Below are 17,966 nucleotides of genomic sequence, written 5' to 3' on the forward strand. Positions count from 1 at the left end.
AAATTACATAAAGGGCCTGGAAGAGAAATTTTCTCTTCTCCTCTAAGACGGCGCCGTTCAAAAGGGTTAAATTGAAAGTTAAAATAAATTAAAGGGCGAATTTAAAAGATAAAAAAATCTAATTGAAAGTATATTAAAAGGCGGAGGGACCAAAAGCGTAATTTGCCCCTCCGCATGAAAAACACGCGGATCCTATGTCCGGGTTGGGTCGACGCTCGGATCCCCCTCCTTCAAACGGTGCCGTTTTCAATTGGCTATTTAAGCCAAAATTATTAAAAAATTTCATTTCTCATTCCTTAAAAAAAAAAAAACAGAAAATCCTTCAAAAAAAAAGCTCTCAACCTCTCCCCTCTCCTCCTGACACCGGCCTCTAGTCCGGTCATCGCCACCATGCATTGCCGATCTCTGGCGGCAGCGCCAGTATCTGATGGCGAAAAGGAAAATCCCTACTTGGCCTTTCAGGCCCCCTTATGCCCAAATCTGGGTTCAAATCCTTCAAAATATCAACAAAAAGCCTCGAAGAATCATGAAACCTTTTGGTTTCTGGCCACCGATCCTCGGGGGTGGCTCCCTCGACCGTTTCACTGAGATCTGGGCACCTTCAAAAGGTTACCTCTTTCCTTTTTATTTGTTTTTATTCGTATAAAAGTAAATAAAACAATATATAAAAAAAAACTGTAGATACCAACCTTTGAATCGATTGTATTGCTCTTGGTATTGAGTTTGCTGTTTTCGGTTGTGGAAATAGTTGTTTTTTATTGCTTTCGAATTCGGGATCCCCTTACAGTGTTCGATGGCCCTTTTTTTATAGCCGATAATATCAAAAAATAAAGAAAAAAATCATATTCCATATCTTCTTAATCTGTAATCTTTGATTCTTATTTCCTTTTGTGTGCAGATGAATATCCGGGTGGAGATCCGGCCTGCGTGGAAGATTGGAGTTGCGGCGGCCGAAGCTTAGAAACCCTAGGGTTTTTCATCTGTTTTGGGCCATTGTAATTTGGGGCACTGCTTTGTTTTGGTTTGGGCCTTGTGGCCCGTTTGTAATCGGACTCTATGGACTGTTTTCATTTATTTGTTTATCTGGTACGGGCCGGGTACAAATTGGGTATTACAGTTTTTTTTTTGTATCGATGAGCTTTTTCATAGTATAAGATTGGTATTGTTTCACCATTGATGTTAGAGGCAAGCTTGAGACATGTAATCTGTTATACCATGACCAGAAACATATACATTTGGGCTACCTTGACCTTCTATGTTGACTTGACTAAGAAAATGAAAATAAACTAAGGGGCATGAATATATCTTTTTTGGCACTGTTTTTCAAGGTCAAAATCTTAGCTATAACATATATGAAGGTATATTTGTTACGTGCATATATTTACTTATTATTGATTATTAAAGTCTCATTCTCACCCCCTTTTTCATCTTACCTATGTAGCTGACAAATTGGGGGTAAAGGGTAAGGTATCAGATCAAAAGGAAATTTGCTGTAAATTGTTATGTTAGTACAGGTACTCTGAAACCCATAATTCTCATGTCACTGAAAAAATCGTAATGGTAGGATATGCAGCTCTAAAGCTTCTCAATAGCTAAGGCATGAAAATATGTATTAGACAGTAGGAAACACCCTCTCAACTAGTATATATAGAGAAAATATGTCACATGGACTTGCCTACCAGAAAGTGAACAAAGCTGGTCTGAACTTTCCCTGTTACTTTATACTATCTTGAGATTTAATATCACCACTTCACTACGCAAATCAGTGGCTGTCCCACCCTGAACTGATATTTGTTTGCAGGAGCTGTCCGTAATGCAATATGCCAGTTATCGATGGTTAAATTGTAGGGGCAACTCTGTGGACTAGTCTAACATTATCAAAAGTTCCACTGTCAAATTTCCTGTTTATCTTCATTACCTCCAGACACCAAAACAAGCAAGTTGATCAGTTCATGTGATGCTGTTGCTTGACATATCCTAGAGGAGAGTGATGGTAAAAACCGGGGACTAATCTGACAATACAGTATATTTAATGGGTACATTAAGCTAAATAATATGCTATATTTTCTTTAGAATGATCAAATCCACCACAAATTGTCAAAGATAAAAGAAAATATAACATTTCATTGTATCAGCCAACTTAGAAACTTTTATAGGTAAAGGCATACCATTTAGTCAAATGACTTGGTCCCATACCTCAGATCTTTATCTATCTTAATCCATTGTCAAAGCTGCTGAAGGAATTTTTTTACGTGAATTATGAAACTATATACATGTAGTTTATATTATGCATATTTGAGGGTGAATATTGGAGGATTATACTCTTGTACTTACATGTGAATATGTGTTGGATATAGGTGTTAGAACAGATATTTTAAGAAAAATGAAATGTTTATATAACTTGGCTGGTATGTTGAAGTAATTTGTGAACAATGTAAATCATTTACAGTTAAATTATATATGAAACCAACAATAACAATGGGACCATAGGAAATTATAAGAAGAAATAAAATTTCAATTGAATGATGTGTTCCAAACTGTTACAGAAGCTACCATCTCTAATACTCCACTCAGGGAGACTTATCATCTGCTCCCCGAGGCAAAAAGGATGGGAAAAAAGTGTAAATGGTGTTAGTGATGTTTTCTTTACAGAAATGTATGAGCTGATTTGTCTTAATTCAAGCGAGAGGTAACATCGAGAAAGATGTCTTCGTTGCAGGGAATTGTGAGACCGCCAGTAGGATGACTATATCCAAACTCTTCTTGTGACATGCCTAGCAAATCTTGAAACAAAGGCTGGTTCAAGAACGATACCGGTATCACGAACCTCTTCTGGTTTTCTCCAACATAAACCGCAAAGTAGCCCTTGGGAACTTTCTTAGAGCTAATGATACGAGGTAGGTGGATAGCCATTGTTGTTTTTGATAGATGTATGCTTCTCAAAGGGAAGAAAAGGATGAACTCAGATAACTAGGAAAGCACGCTTGAGAATGTTGAAGGTAGGAGTTGGCAATGACCTTAATCCTACTTGTATATAAAGATGTATAGGGTAGAGAGGAAATCATGTTCATCTATTATTAAGTGGGGAATGTGCAATGAGTGGTGAAGGTGCAATAGCTGGGGTCTGATCAGTAATGTGATAGACATGGGCTAATGGGGACTCACATGGTGTTGTCTTCCAAAGTATTATCAAGAATCCATGTCAAATACTTGAAAGAATGGTTTTCCTACCTTGCCGGCAAAATGAACCGACTAAGGACCTACTCAGATATGGAAGATTTGGATCCATTAATAGCTTCTTCCTAGTAGAAGATTTTTATTAGTTCACTAATGAAAATAGAGGCAACCTTTAGAGACATATAATCTGTCACGCAATGATAGGGAACAAATAACATGGATGACTATGACCTCCTATTTCATACAGACTTCACATAAAACTTGTAAGACAAACCCTTGTGAAGAGCGCCTGAAGTGTGTCCTACAGGCTACAAAAACTCCTCATCTGAACCCAACTTGTTGCATTTTATCCGGGTTTGTTGTCTATGCCGTGCTGCAATCAAATAGTTCCATAGGGGTGAAGACAATTACTCCACATTTCTGGTGGCATGTTTGTTGAGTTCTTAGCATATTTTGACTATTCGTTATTATATTGGGGAGAACAGATGTCAGGTCAAAGTCAGAAAGCTATTCAAACTACAAGAAAGTTCAAAGAAGGCTTCTTCTGCACATGAGACTGAGACTACCCCTTGGATGATCAAAGCCAAACTCCTCTTCCAGCCTGATTTATCAATTCTTAAAATGAAGGGTGCTTCAAGAATGAAATTGGATGGCCTTTGGTTATTTATGAAGCTGCTGTCACCTTTTGGATAATCTGCTTTGTGTGAACAAGTGCAGGTACTCACAAACACGCAAGTCTTATGAACTGAGAAAAGTTGCAAGGCAGAATATGTTATCTCTAAGGCTTCTTAATAGCTAATGCAAAAAATATATATATGAAAGAGTTGGTAGCCCTCTTATTCTTATCTCAAAATGGTCAAAAATCCATTTGATGTGACATTCAGTCATTTGTATATTTGTTTCCATATACATGACTGGAGTTTAGAGTATTTGAAATTTCTTGCATTTGACCAATGTTGATTAACCATTTATATATAAAACCAAATAAGTAACAAGAATGAAGTTTGCTTTCTGATAATACTAATCAATATGTATCATGAACTTATATCTCTTTTACTTTTCTCTTTTTTCTTTAAAATGTTTTGTCATTAGCTTTGTTATATTAACCTCTTAGTCCCTTGCCTCACGTCTTTACATATCTTAATTCTTTATCAAATCCGCATTAAGAAAATTACTTCGAAATGTGTAACACGAAATTCATCGTCTAATAAGCTACTACCATGCAAAAGAATACTTGTAGTCTATCTTACCCGAACTTTGTGCTCTTGTTTGAATTTGTGTTGGACACATGAAATCGAAAGAAAATGAGGGGTCTGACTCCAAATAACTTTAACTTAGCATGTACTCATGATTGAATCATTTATGGTTTAAATTAAAGATGGAATCAATGCGAACAAATTAAAAATTCAGAAAGGAAATGAAATGACAACTGAATGATGTGTTTGGAACTGTCATTACTGATTGATTGGAGTGTTACAGTAATCACTATCTCTAGTTTTCCACTTTGGGAGACTTATATCAGCTCTCCAAGGCAAAAAAGATGGACAAAAAAATGTTTACAATGTTTACTTTACAAAATTGAATTGGCTGATTTGTGTTAATAATCTCACAATTAATACAAGCGAAAGGTAACTTTGAGAAAGGTGTCTTCGTTGCAGGGAATTGTGAGACCGCCAGTAGGATGACTATATCCGACGTGACGTGAAACTGGATTTCATGATGCGCTAATGCAGTTTTTAAAGTGTTTTTTACTTGACATTCTACAGAGATTAAAGGAGAACCTTGAGCTCTGGGGCAGATGCTTGTTCCTTAGCTCACACTTCCAATGTTAATGTAACTTTGGAAAACACAGGGTTTGCAAATGTTGATTTTTAGCAAAAGTTTAAATGATCTCTCCTCTCTTATTCTAAATCAGATTTAACTATGAAACTTAAAAAAAAAAAAAACTATATCCAGTATAGCTATGAAATATGACATAGCTTCCAAAAATTTGGATACGAGATATATCTTCAAAGGTTCGCTGTTTAGGGTCTGCACTAGAATTTCAGTACTCTGGGCAGCACTAGAATTTGAGTTTCACCAGCAACCTCATTTGATGGGTGATCTATCTATGAGGCCTATGGCAATCGGAATTGCCTCTCCTAACCTAAACTTTTTCTGAGGCCATGCTTTATGTTGCAGCAGATGAAAACCAAACCCTTGAATTAAACCAGCGACATGCATTCAAGAAAACATCCATGAATCTGGTTCTTCCTAAAACCATGAAAAATCATCATCTCACTCCTAAATTCCCAATTTTGAAATGAATGGTATCTTATTCAAGACCACTCTAATTCCTAAATCAGACTCACAGTTTCTCAGGGGCTCTGCTTCCTCAACTACTAATAATTGTTGCATATAATAAATAGGGTTTTCTCTAGTTCTTATGCATCAACCATTCAAAACACTTAAACAGTTTCCAGAACTTAAACCAACAAATATAAAAGCAAAGCTAATAATAACAAAAACCCTGAAAAATGTACAAAAATTTTAGCTTTATTTTTACAGCTATTACAAAAGAGAAAAAAAAAAGCATAGATTTTGAAAAATAATCAGATGAGCTTGAAGGGGAGAGGCCAAGGGGTGGACCTGGGAACTTCGACCTTGTCTTTGATACGTTCAATCTTCTTCTCCTTCTTGGGCCTGGCGTTCCCGTACGATCCTTTGAATCTCTTCCCTTTCTTCGTCTTCTTGTCACCTCTGCCGCAAACGGTCGGTGCCGGTGGCGACGCCATTGCTCCAATAGGCGAAGCCGATGATAGAGGAGGCCACTGCTTCATCACCACTCTCCTTGCTACGGCGCCGCACCACTGAATCATCGCCATTTCCTCTGCTATCTCTCACTAACGGAGGCAGACAATAGAAGCCTAGAAATAGAATCATTTATTTGTTAAGTGGGCTTTATTTTTTCTTTTGATCTGATATATTTTGGGCTACCTATTAACCAACCCTCTTTCAATTGCTTTCATTTAATCCACTTTTTTTTTTTGTTTTATATTAATTTTATTTTCAAAAAAAAACTTTGTTTTCTGATTTTTAACTAAAATTTTTCATAAATATTTTTAAAACGAATAATGTTTTAAGTAAAATTTAATATTCAAGTACTTATATATATATATATACTAGTTTTTTATTCCTGTAAAGCACGAGATTTTTGTATATAATAATTAAAATTTATTAAATTAGTTCATATGAGTTTTAATATTTTTAATATTTTAAAAATAATTATTAATTTAAAAGATCAAAATATTAATATCACTTTTAAAAATATTATAATTGATATTAGAATAAATTAAAAATAATAATATTTGATAAATAAAATATTTTTAGATTAAAAATCTAGAGACATGTGCTTTGTTTGGAACTCAATGAGCCTAACACACCCACTATAGAGGACTTATGACCTACAAGTTCTGAAGTCGGTTAACCTTTTATTTTCTAACTTCTTAATGTACTATAATACTCATGCGGTAGGGTCGACCATATATTATTCACGCGGCAGAACCGACCATATATCATTCACGATATACAAAGAAGTTAACCCAAGTGCACTTGTTAGATATAGTTAGTCTGTTGCAACTGGGTTTGTCATCTTATCCACGATCAGTGTCGAACTGTTGTCATCTTTTACAGGTACTGCTACGGCTCATGAAGTCTGGAGCAAGGCATGTCAGTTGTTCGCAGCAGCGTCTGCTGCTAAGGTGTCTCGCTAAAACATGAGTTACATTCTCTAAATAAAGGACATTTATCAGTAACAAATTATCTGACTAAGATCAAGAAACTGTGTGATCTGCTTGCTGCTTCGGGTAACCATGTGTCGAACGATGAACAAGTTGGTATCGTTCTTGCGGGGCTTTCAATCAATTTTGAGGCCGTTGTCACAGTTGCCTCATTTGTGCAGGAGCTGTTGAAAATGGATCGCCTGTTGGATATCCTCCTTGAATGTGAGAATAAACAACAGAGATTTGTGCTCGAGACTCCGATGCAGGCTAATCTGGTGCATCACTCCTCTTCTTCGTCTTCTCTGGCTTTTCCTTCCGATTCAGTTTCTTTTCAATGGAGTGGTCGTGCCTTCTCCCACGGTCGTGGCTGGAGTTCGATGTTAAGATATCAACAATACTGAATTGTTATTAGAAAATTAACTTGAGCTTCAGTACAGCTACTATTGCTTATTTATAGCAGTAGAAGTTAAACTGATCTAACTAACTTTAACCAACACAAGCAGTGGTTATTCATTAGCTAACTAACTAACAGACTATAGCTCTAACATTCTCCTGGTTTCGTTTGAATTTTACAACTCTTGTCATGTAATTGAACTTGTAAATCCTGTCGAAAGCCAGCAAAATGCTTTGGAGGTATAGGTTTTGTAAGAACATCAGCAATCTGCTTAGCAGAGGGTACAAAATTACTTGTAAGGCACCTGCAGCCACTTTTTCTCGTATGAAATGATGATCAATTTCTACGTGCTTCATGCGAGCATGATGGGTTGGATTGGTAGCCATAGACACTGTAGAAGTGTTGTCACACCAGACAACTGGTGTTTGACACATTGACACCCCGACTTCATCTAGCAGTTGTTTGATCCATAATAGTTCAGCAACACAATTAGCTAAACTGCGATACTCAGCTTCAGAGGATGACCTGGACACAACCGATTGCTTTTTGAAGCACCATGCAACTGGATTGGAGCCAAGATAAATCACATACCCCGTGGTGGAATGCCTGTCTTCAACCGAGGCAGCCCAGTCAACATCTGAATAACCTATCAACTTGAGCTGCCCTTTGGAGAAAATTAAACCATAATCCATAGTCCCGACGAGGTACCTTAGAACACGTTTTACAGCTTTCCAATGATCATCACTGGGAGAATTCATATATTGACTTAATTTGTTGACACAAAAAGCCACTTCAGGACGTGTAATGCATAGGTACTGAAGCATACCAACTGTGCTTCGATATAACTGACCATCAGTAACTAGTGAATGTCCATCAGAGGCAACTAGTTTTGGGGTACTCACCATAGGTGTTGGCGTGGGTGCAGCCCCAGTCGTTCCAGTTCTCTGTAGAATCTCTGAAATATACTTTATTTGATTGAGGTACAACCCTTGAGACGTGTGTTGTACTTCAATCCCTAAGAAATAGCTAAGTTGACACATATCTTTGAGTGCAAATCTATCATGAAGTAGACGAATGACTGTGTCTATTTCTTTAGCAGAACTTCCTGTAAGTACAATATCATCAACATATGCCATAAGCAATAGTTGATGTCTAGCAGAGGTTCAAACGAATAAGGACTGGTCTGCTTTTGAAGCACAAAAACCAAGGTGATGCACAAGATGTTGCTTGAGCGTCTGAAACCATGCACGAGGTGCTTGTTTTAGCCCATAGAGAGCTTTGGTCAACTTACACACAAGTGGCTGCCCATTAGGTCCTTCAACTTCAAAACCAGGTGGTTGAGCCATATATATTTCTTCTGTCAGATTCCCATTAAGAAACGCGTTGTTCACGTCAACTTGCCTCAGAGACCACCCCTGCATAACCGCAACAGCTAGAACAGTTCTTATTGTTGCTGCCTTGACAACTGGGCTAAAGGTGTCTCTAAAATCAAAACCAGGGTGTTGAGAAAACCCCTTTGCCACTAAACGTGCCTTGTACCTTTCCACAGTGCCATCAGCTCGCTTTTTGACTTTAAAAAGCCATTTGCACCCGATGATCTTTCTATTTGCAGGTAGAGGGCAAAACTCCCACGTCTTGTTGCGCAAAAGAGCCTGCAACTCATCTTGAATAGCCGTTTCCCAACAGGCATGTTGCATGGCATCATGAATATCAGTAGGAGGTTCAGTGAGCTCATGACTGACCCCACTCAAATACACTTTTGGTTTGAAAACACCAGTTTTGCTTCTAGTAATCATTGCATGTGAATTAACAGGCAGCATAGGAGATGTAGTAGGCACTGAGGACCTAGTTGAAGGAGACTGTTGCGAGTTGGTGGTTAAGGGATAATCCTGAGCTGGATTGAGACTACCAGGAGGTGAACCATTAAGCAAAGAGTTCACTGAGCTGGTCATGGGAGCTGAATTACGACACAGTACTGGTAAGACTGCTGCATTCGGTTCCGAATGTTAGATTTACGGGCGTCTTGGTCATCTGGCCCAGCATTGCTACTACCGATTTGACTAGTATTTTGATGGCATTCTGGTGAACGATCACTCTCGGTCTCCTAGGGATTTTTTGGTGGATGAGTCGGCGGCAAATTGGGAGACTGGTTTTCGTTCTTTTCGTGATTCTTTTGCTAATAAGGTTTCTTCTAATTGGCTTCACTCTGGCCCGGTTACATCTTTAGGCCCTGTGGCTAATCAGGTCACATATCTGCCTCAACCCAATGTTTTTGGTTTTGGGCGTTCTGTTGTGTTTGGGCCTAGCTCTCAGTCTATTGGTCATATTGTGTGTGTTGGGTCATGTGGTTTTCTGTCTGCTGGGCTTTCACATAGGACTGCCCTAAGTTGTGCTTCGGTTGGGCTATTGTCTAGATCTGCTTTGGGCAATACTTGTGCAACATCATTTTCACCTAGGTTTGTGCATTTTCACACTGATTCTAGATCTTCACATTTCCACGCTGATGGCATTTTGTGTTTTACTTAGTTGGGCCGAATGTTTCTGAATCTGGGTCTGGTTTCGGGTCACCTGTTGCTCACTCTACCAGGCTTGTTTTACCTCCTACATTTTCTGCTCAACCGAATGTTTCTTTGCCCCAACCGTCTGTTGAGCCATTTGTTTGGTATCCCGACTTGGGTGTCACTAATCACATGTGTCAAGAGGTCTCGTTGTTAAATAAATCACGTGAATATTCAGGTAATGTTCCTTTACTTATGGGTGATAGTACGAGTGCCCGTATTGAACATTTGGGACACAATATAATTCCTATGTCACGTAAATTGTTGCATTTAACAAATGTGTTGCATGTGCCTAAGATTCGAAAAAAATTTGCTATAAGTTTCTCAATTTGCTCCGGATAATAATGTATTTTTCAAGTTTCACTCGTTTCATTGTCTTGTAAAGGATGTACAAACACAAGAGATTTTGCTTCGAGGCCACACGAATGACGAATTGTACTTGGTTTTCTTTGGTATTGCCAACTATTGATATAGGGATCGTTCGAGGAGCCGAGATGTGTCTTCATAATACAGAGTTGGGTACTAAGTCTAATTTGTTTGAGTTGTGGCATCGTTGACTTGGACATCTGTCATTAAATGTTGTTAGTTTAGTTTTAAAGACTTTGTTGATACTAATAAATTACAGCATGTCTATTCTGCTTATCAACAATGGAAGTCCCACAAGTTACCGTTTTTTGCTTCCACCACTGTATATCATCCGTTTGATTTAGTTGTTTCAGACTTATGAGGACCCGCTTCTGTTAGTTGTGGGCCTAGTTGGTATTATATTTCTTTTGTTGATGTATATAGCCGGTTTACATGGTTGTTTCTTATTCAAAAGAAGTCTCAAGCTATTGACTGTTTTGTTCAAGAGAAGGTTGCTGATGAGTCTCTTGTTGTTGGTGAGGTACCCGCATGTGATCAAGTTGCCGATATCTTCACCAAACCGTTGTCTTCTTCTCATTTTTGTAGGCTCCAATAGCTTTCTCAATGTTGTAGTAGTTGGGTGAATGTTAAAGATAGTTAGTCTGTTGCAACTGAATTTGTTATTAGTTAGTAGCAGTTATTTCCTTTTGTATGTGTATAAATTCACTACTCGTGTATTCATTCAAACAAACAATAATTCACAAGATTATTCACAAAGTTAGTGTAGTTAGTTTCTTGCTAGTTTATATGTCATCTAAGCATTTAAAGCTTTAAACGAGACTTACAATTACAAGAGAAGAGAACACTTTTATTAATATATAATATAATTACAATATGATACACACTTCTCTATTGCGCAGACTTGTAAGAATGAAACTCCTACCCCTATTTATAGAGTTTAGTGGTCATTGGATTGTTGATACATGTCAACATCACTTCCATTAATTTTACAAATATCTAATAGTTAGAATGTTTTCATTTAAAATATTTAATCTTCTAGATAATATTCTATTTCTTTATTTTATATTCTAGAATCTTTTAAAGAAAATATTTGTTAAAAGATAAATTTGATATTTATCTAGAAGTTGCATTGAGGTTCAACAAATTTGTTAAACAATGAACTGAAATATATATATATATATATATATGGGCTACTTTCACCTTCTATGTTGGCTCTAAGATTCTCATGACATATATGATACATATATTCCTGTTGATGTGGTCCATTGACATATATCATGAGAGAGCTGTCACATGGGCTTGCCTGCCAGAAAGTAAATAAAGTTTTATCGAAACTTTCCATGTTGCTTTATATTATTTTGAGGTCTAAGATCGCCACTTCACAAATTAAACCAGTGCTGTCCCACCCTGAACTGATATTTGTTTGGAGGAGCTGTTTGTAATGCGATATGCCGATTATCAACGGTCTAAGAATAGTTTTCCTGTATTGCTGGCAGGTAGGTCCTTAGTCGGTTCATTTTTCCGGCATGACAGATTGTATGTCTCTAAAGGTTGCTTCTAATGTCAATGGTGAAGTAATAAAAATCTTCTACCGTGAAGAAGCTTTCTAAGGATCCAAATCTTCCATATTCGAGTGGGTCCTTCGTCGGTTTGTTCTGCCACAAGGGGTAGGCAAACTAATCTTTCAAGTATTCACCATGGAATTCTTGATAATGCTTTTGAAGACAACACCATGTGATTCCCCATGAACCCATGTCTTTCTCATTACTGATCAAACCCCAGCAGTTGCACCTTCACCACTCATTCCACATCCCCACTTAATAATAGATGAACATGATTTCCTCTCTGCCCTACACATCTATATATACAAGTAAGAGTAAGTTCATTTGCAACAACTCCCTTCAACACTCTCAAGCTTTCTTTCCAAGTTATCTGATATCTTTCTTTTCTTCTCTTTTGAAGTATACATCTATCAAAAACAACAATGGCTATCCGCCTGCCTCGTATTGTTAGTTCTAAGAAAGTTCCCAAAGGCTACTTTGCAGTTTATGTTGGAGAAAACCAGAAGAGGTTCGTGATACCGGTTTCATTCTTGAACCATCCTTCATTTCAAGATTTGCTAGGGAAGTCAGAAGAAGAGTTCGGATATAGTCATCCTACCGGCGGTCTGGCAATTCCCTGCAACGAAGACACCTTTCTCAAAGTTACCTCTCGCATGTATTGATTGTGAGATGATTAACACAAACCAGCCAATACAATTTTGTAAAGAAAAAATCACTAATACATGTAAACATTTTTTTCTCCATCCTTTTTGCCTTGGGGAGCTGATATAAGTCTCCCCAAGTGGAAAACTAAAGATGGTGATTACTGTAACACTCCTATCAATTCAGTAATGACAGATCCAAAGTCCAAACACATCATTCAGTTGTCATTTTATTTCCATTCTGAATTTTTTTACTTGTTTTACGTTAATTCCATCTCTACCTTATTCTAAACTTACTTCATACACAATCTAAGTTAAATGGAGAAACAGTAGAGTACAACTGTTCTACTTTGAAGAAGCATTTTAAAAATTGACACATCATTCAATTGAAAATTTATTTCTTTAGATAATTTCCTATGGTACCTTTGTTAGTTTCATCTTTAAACGGTAAATGATCCACATTTTTTCAAAAATTACTTCATTTTAAACTGTAAATGACTAGGATTTATCATTTTTCTCTACATATACGAGTAGCAAGGGTGCTTCCCACTGTCCAGTATTGTTGAAGTTGGCCAGCATGCTGCCTAGTTGCACCAGAAACAGTTCGAGCCAGTGAAGTTGCAGCAGAAGATCGAGTTACTGTTTTGTTTTGTTACTTTTGAATTGATATTTTGTAACTTAGTTGAAAACAAAAACAAGTTGTACTTGATGTTTAGGTGCTGATAAGATGAAAAATCAGCTTGTCTATGTGTGCAAATAAGGTTTTGTAAGTTACAATGTAATTAGTGGAGTTAGGTAGTGTTTTAGGTGCTGATTTGTTTATGCTTACCAGCTCATGTCTGGTATTTGTATTGGCTTTAAGCCATTTTTCAATCTTAATGAAAAATTCATTCAATACTCTCTCTTTTAGCTTTCATTTTTCAGTTCTTAGAAGCTTAATTTTGTCTTGAATTCTGTTTGTTTCTTCTGCAAGTCTCGAGCCTTGTTGCTCAAGTTTCAGCTGATCTTACTTGCATTTTGTTCTTAACAGCAACAATTGGTATCTAGAGCTATAATTTCAACACTTAAAACGATGGCTTCATCAGGCTTCTCACCAGCTGCACCACCAGTCTTTAATGGAGAGGGATATCACATATGGGTGGTCAAAATGAAGACCTATCTGCAGGAATTCGATCTATGGGAGGTGGTCAACTCAGATGTTGAACCTGCACCACTTAGAGCCAATCCAACTGTGGCTTAGATCAGGCAGCATGCTGATGAAAGAACCAAGAGGTACAAGGCCATGTCCTGCATTCAAAACTGTGTGTCAGATGTGATCTTTACAAGAATCATGGCCTGTGAGACACCAAAGCAGGCCTGGGACAAACTAAAAGAGAAGTTCCAAGGAACTAAAAGAACAAGGCAGTAAACAATTTTTGAATTTGAGAAGAGATTTCGAGAACTTGAAGATGAAGGAGGAGGAAACAGTCAAGCAGTATTCAGATAGGATTATGGCTATGGTGAACAACATAAGGCTTCTTGGAGAACAGTTTAATGAAGTAAGAATAGTGGAGAAGGTAATTTCTACCTTACCTGAGAGGTATGAGGCAAAAATATCATCCCTTGAAGACTCAAGAGACCTGACTAGCATGATAGAGCTGATCAATGATCTTTATGCACAAGAGCAAAGAAGAGCCAACAGGCTCGAGGAGCACCAAGAAAATGCCTTCCAAGCAAAAATTAAACCTGCCTCGAGCACCTCTGCCTACAAAGGCAAAAGGACTTGGAGAGAAAAGCCTAAGTCAGATGCTGTAAGAAGAAGGGATCAACTCTGCAGGCATTGCAAAAGACCTGATCATTCAGAAGCCAATTGCTGGTTTAGACCAGATGTGCAGTGCCAACACTGCAAAAGGATGGATCATGTTGAAAAGGTTTGCAGAAGTAAAGACAAACCAAGGAAAAATTAACCACAACAGCCAAAGGCTGAAGCTCGAGTAGCAGAAGAAGGCAGTGACCATGAAGCATGCTCATCCACCAAAGAAAAGGCCACAAATGGATGGCTCATAGACAGTGGTTGCACCAACCATAAGACACCAGATGCTGCCATCTTCAAGTCAATTGATAGAAGCTTCAAAACAAAGGTGAAAGTAGGTAATGACCACTTCATCAAGGCAGAAGGCAAAAGGGATGTGTTGATAAGCACTCCCACATGTAACAAGCTTGTTTCAAATGTGTTGTTGGTGCCTGAGATTGACAGAAATCTGCTCAGCATAGCTCAGCTACTGGAGAAAGGCTATTCTATTGTGTTCAAAGGCAATAAGTGTCAAATCAGTGATCCAAGTGGATCCAGGCTCATGTCAGTCACTATGGCTGATAAAAGCTTTGTTGTTGACTGGACAAATGACTCAGACTCAGCCTACATAGCCTCATTAGATGAATCCAAGCTTTGGCACCAAAGGCTTGGTCATGCCAACTACAGATTGATGGACCAGATAACCAAAGAAGATCTGGTTGAGAACTTCATCAATTCAGTTGAAAATGAGGAAGTTTGTGAAGTATGTCAGCTAGGAAAGCAGGCCAGACTGCCATTTCTTTCAAACAAGGCCTGGAGAGTTTCAGAAAGACTGCAGCTTGTGCATACTAATGTGTGTGGCCTTATGAAGACTCAGTCACTAAATGGCAGCAGGTATTTCATTCTATTTATTGATGATCACTCGAGATTTTGTTGGATTTATTTTTTGAAGCACAAATCAAAGGCGGCCTCAGTGTTTTGGAAGTTCAAGGCTGCTGCAGAAACTGAAACAAGCTGCAAGCTCAAGACCTTAAGGTCTGAGAATGGAACTGAGTACACCTTAGTTCAGTTTCAAGCCTTTTGTGATGAAGTAGACATCAAACACCAGCTCACCAACACCTATACTCCTCAACAGAATGGTGTTAGTGAAAGAAAGAATATAAGCTTGATGGATATGGCCAGGTGCTTGATGTTTGAGAAGAATTTGCCCAAAACCTTGTGGGCAGAGGCAGTTAACAAAACTCCATTTCAGTCCTGGTTTGGGTTCAAACCATCACTGGCTCACCTGAGGATCTTTGGTTGCATATGCTATGCACATGTCCCAACTGTGAAAAGGGACAAACTGTCAAAAAGGGCTCAACCTAGCATACTGGTGGTATTTGATGAGATGTCAATGTGGAACTGGGAGAAGAAAGAACCAGAGGTAGTTTCTGAAGACCTTGTAGCAGATCAGACTGAATCTGATCAGAATGGTCCTGAAATGGACATTGATGATGAACCAGTCAAGGGCACTAGACCCTTGGATCCTTCAGCAAATAAGGTGCTTGTGAGTAGAGATGTGGTATTTGATGAGATGTCAAGGTGGAACTGGGAGAAGAAAGAACTAGAGGTAGTTTCTGAAGACCTTGTAGCGGATCAGACTGAATCTGATCAGAATGGTTCTGAAATGGACATTGATGATGAATCAGTCAGGGGCACTAGACCCTTGGATGAGATTTATGAAAGAGCTCAAGTAGCCATAGTAGAACCAAGCTGTTTTGAAGAGGCTGAAGCTCAGCAAGGGTGAAAACATGCAATGGCTGATGAAATCAGTATGATTGAGAAGAATCAGACTTGGGAACTAGTTGAAAGACCAACCAACAGGAAGACCATTGGAGTGAAATGGGTCTATCGAGTCAAACATAATGCTGATGGAAGTTTGAACAAGTTGAAAGCAAGGCTAGTTGTGAGGGGGTTTAGCCAAAAGTATGACATAGACTATCTAGAGACCTTTGCACCAGTGGCCAGGCTTGACACCATCAGGTTGCTAGTTACCTTAGCAGCACAAATACAATGGAAATGTAATAGCCCGAATTTGGGCCTAGTCGAAACAGTGGTTTCGGGACCACAAATGTAATATTTTGAAAATTTCTACAGTAAGATATTATCCTTGGTATAGTAAAATAAGGAAATAAAGTAACAAAAAGAAAAATTTTGAGTCATGTCAACATTGAGAATTATATTATGACATATTAATGCAAGAAAGGATTAAATCGCAAAAGTGAGAAAAGTATTGTTGCCCAAGAGTAAATACTCAAAATTTGAAGGGTTAAAGTGTAAATATGAAAAAGCTGAAGGACCAAAGGTGTAAATATTTTAAGGGTGGAATGAACTAGAAACTAAGGAAAATGGATGAATTAAGACCAAATTGAATAAGATAAGAATTATGAGGGACTAAATCATAATTTTACCAAATTAAGTGTGACTCAATGATGGAATTTTAAAAGATTATGAAGGGCAAAATGGTCAATTAGAAGAGAGAGAAATCTAGAAGGCAATGATAATGTTGGTGATATTTTAGATTAATTAATTAAATAAATGTTAGTTTATTAATATTTTAATATGATTTTAAATGATATTTTATTAATTTATTATTATTCTATTTAATATATATATGAAAGGAAAGATGAGGAATTATCATCTTCTTCCCATGCAACCAACGTATGAAGAGGAAAGAAAGAAAGAAACTTTCTATTCTTTACAATTTGGTCCTTTATCAAAAATTCACCATTTTCACTTAGAAATCAAAAGAATTTCCATATCCATCAAGAGAGAAAGATAACAAGGAGACTATGGGAGCTAGAATATCAAGTTAGATTCAAGAAATAGAAGCTGGAGGAGAGAAAATCAAGTTAAAGATTGAAATCAATTGAGTAAGGTAAGAACATCAAGATTTCAATATATTTTGAGTTTGATATTATTGAAAATGTATGAAATTGATGTTAATGTAGAGTTTTATTATATAAAGTTTTATGTTCTTGGTATGTTAGTGAAGAGAAAATAAGAGAAAATGATGAGAAATAGTGTAGAGAAAGAAAATAAGAGTGTTATAAACTTAGTAATCAATATTTTACACTAAAACAGTTTGGACAGCAGCAGTAGGTTAACTTTAAAAAATCACCAAAAATTGTGGGAATTGAATTAGAAGATGAATAAATATTAAATTGAAGCTTATTGAGTCTAGTTTCTCATAGAAGAAACGGTGTAAGCAATAGAATTGTAAATCATGAGATATAATAAATTTTGTGAGACAATGTCAAAATGATTTCGGGCTCCCCTGTTCTGACTTTGGAAAATCATCAAAAATTAAAGAAAAATAATTATGAGTTATAATTTATATGATTAGAATCCTTAATGAATCTATTTTCAAATGAAATCCTTGTATGGTAAAAACAACCTCAAAGTTTCAAAGTGGCTGGTAAAAAAGACATGGTTTACAGATTGAAGAAATCCTTGTATGGCTTGAAGCATGCACCAAAGGCCTGGTATAGCAGGATTGATAGCTACTTGGTCAGTTTAGGATTTGAAAGGAGCAGTAGTGAGCCAACATTGTATGTTAAGAAGGAAGGGGTGCAAACTCAGCCCATTGTATCATTGTATGTTGATGACTTGTTGGTGACAGGAGGAGACCAAGCAATACTGATCGATTTCAAAGTCAAGATGCAACAGATGTTTGAGATGTTTGATCTAGGAATGA

At 37.4% G+C, this 17,966-nt stretch overlaps 2 protein-coding genes and 1 long non-coding RNA gene across 3 annotated transcripts; 2 read left to right on the forward strand and 1 right to left on the reverse strand.

The window, feature by feature from the left end:
- Window positions 1–445: 445 nt before the first annotated feature.
- On the forward strand, window positions 446–1,243 carry LOC105795377 (uncharacterized). The gene is made up of 2 exons (XR_001134238.2): window positions 446–608; window positions 899–1,243. It is a non-coding gene; the product is annotated as an uncharacterized LOC105795377 (long non-coding RNA).
- A 4,412-nt stretch (window positions 1,244–5,655) lies between these two features.
- Window positions 5,656–6,091, reverse strand: LOC105795375 (30S ribosomal protein S31, mitochondrial). Its single transcript, XM_012624984.2, has one exon. The coding sequence runs from the start codon at window positions 6,039–6,041 to the stop codon at window positions 5,769–5,771; it is 273 nt and encodes a 90-aa protein (XP_012480438.1). The 5' UTR covers window positions 6,042–6,091; the 3' UTR covers window positions 5,656–5,768.
- A 6,042-nt stretch (window positions 6,092–12,133) lies between these two features.
- LOC105796042 (auxin-induced protein 15A) lies at window positions 12,134–12,687 on the forward strand. The gene has a single exon (XM_052628743.1). It carries the CDS (start codon window positions 12,241–12,243, stop codon window positions 12,478–12,480), a length of 240 nt encoding a protein of 79 aa, XP_052484703.1. The 5' UTR covers window positions 12,134–12,240; the 3' UTR covers window positions 12,481–12,687.
- The last annotated feature ends 5,279 nt before the right edge of the window (window positions 12,688–17,966 follow it).

This window comes from Gossypium raimondii, chromosome 3 (genome assembly GCF_025698545.1).
Source record: "Gossypium raimondii isolate GPD5lz chromosome 3, ASM2569854v1, whole genome shotgun sequence".
In the NCBI taxonomy this organism is placed as follows: Eukaryota; Viridiplantae; Streptophyta; class Magnoliopsida; order Malvales; family Malvaceae; genus Gossypium; species Gossypium raimondii.

Bases quoted from the DNA above. Each gene is read 5' to 3' on its own strand.
- LOC105795375 (XM_012624984.2), bottom strand. From the start codon at position 6,041: ATGGCGATGATTCAGTGGTGCGGCGCCGTAGCAAGGAGAGTGGTGATG.
- LOC105796042 (XM_052628743.1), top strand. From the start codon at position 12,241: ATGGCTATCCGCCTGCCTCGTATTGTTAGTTCTAAGAAAGTTCCCAAA.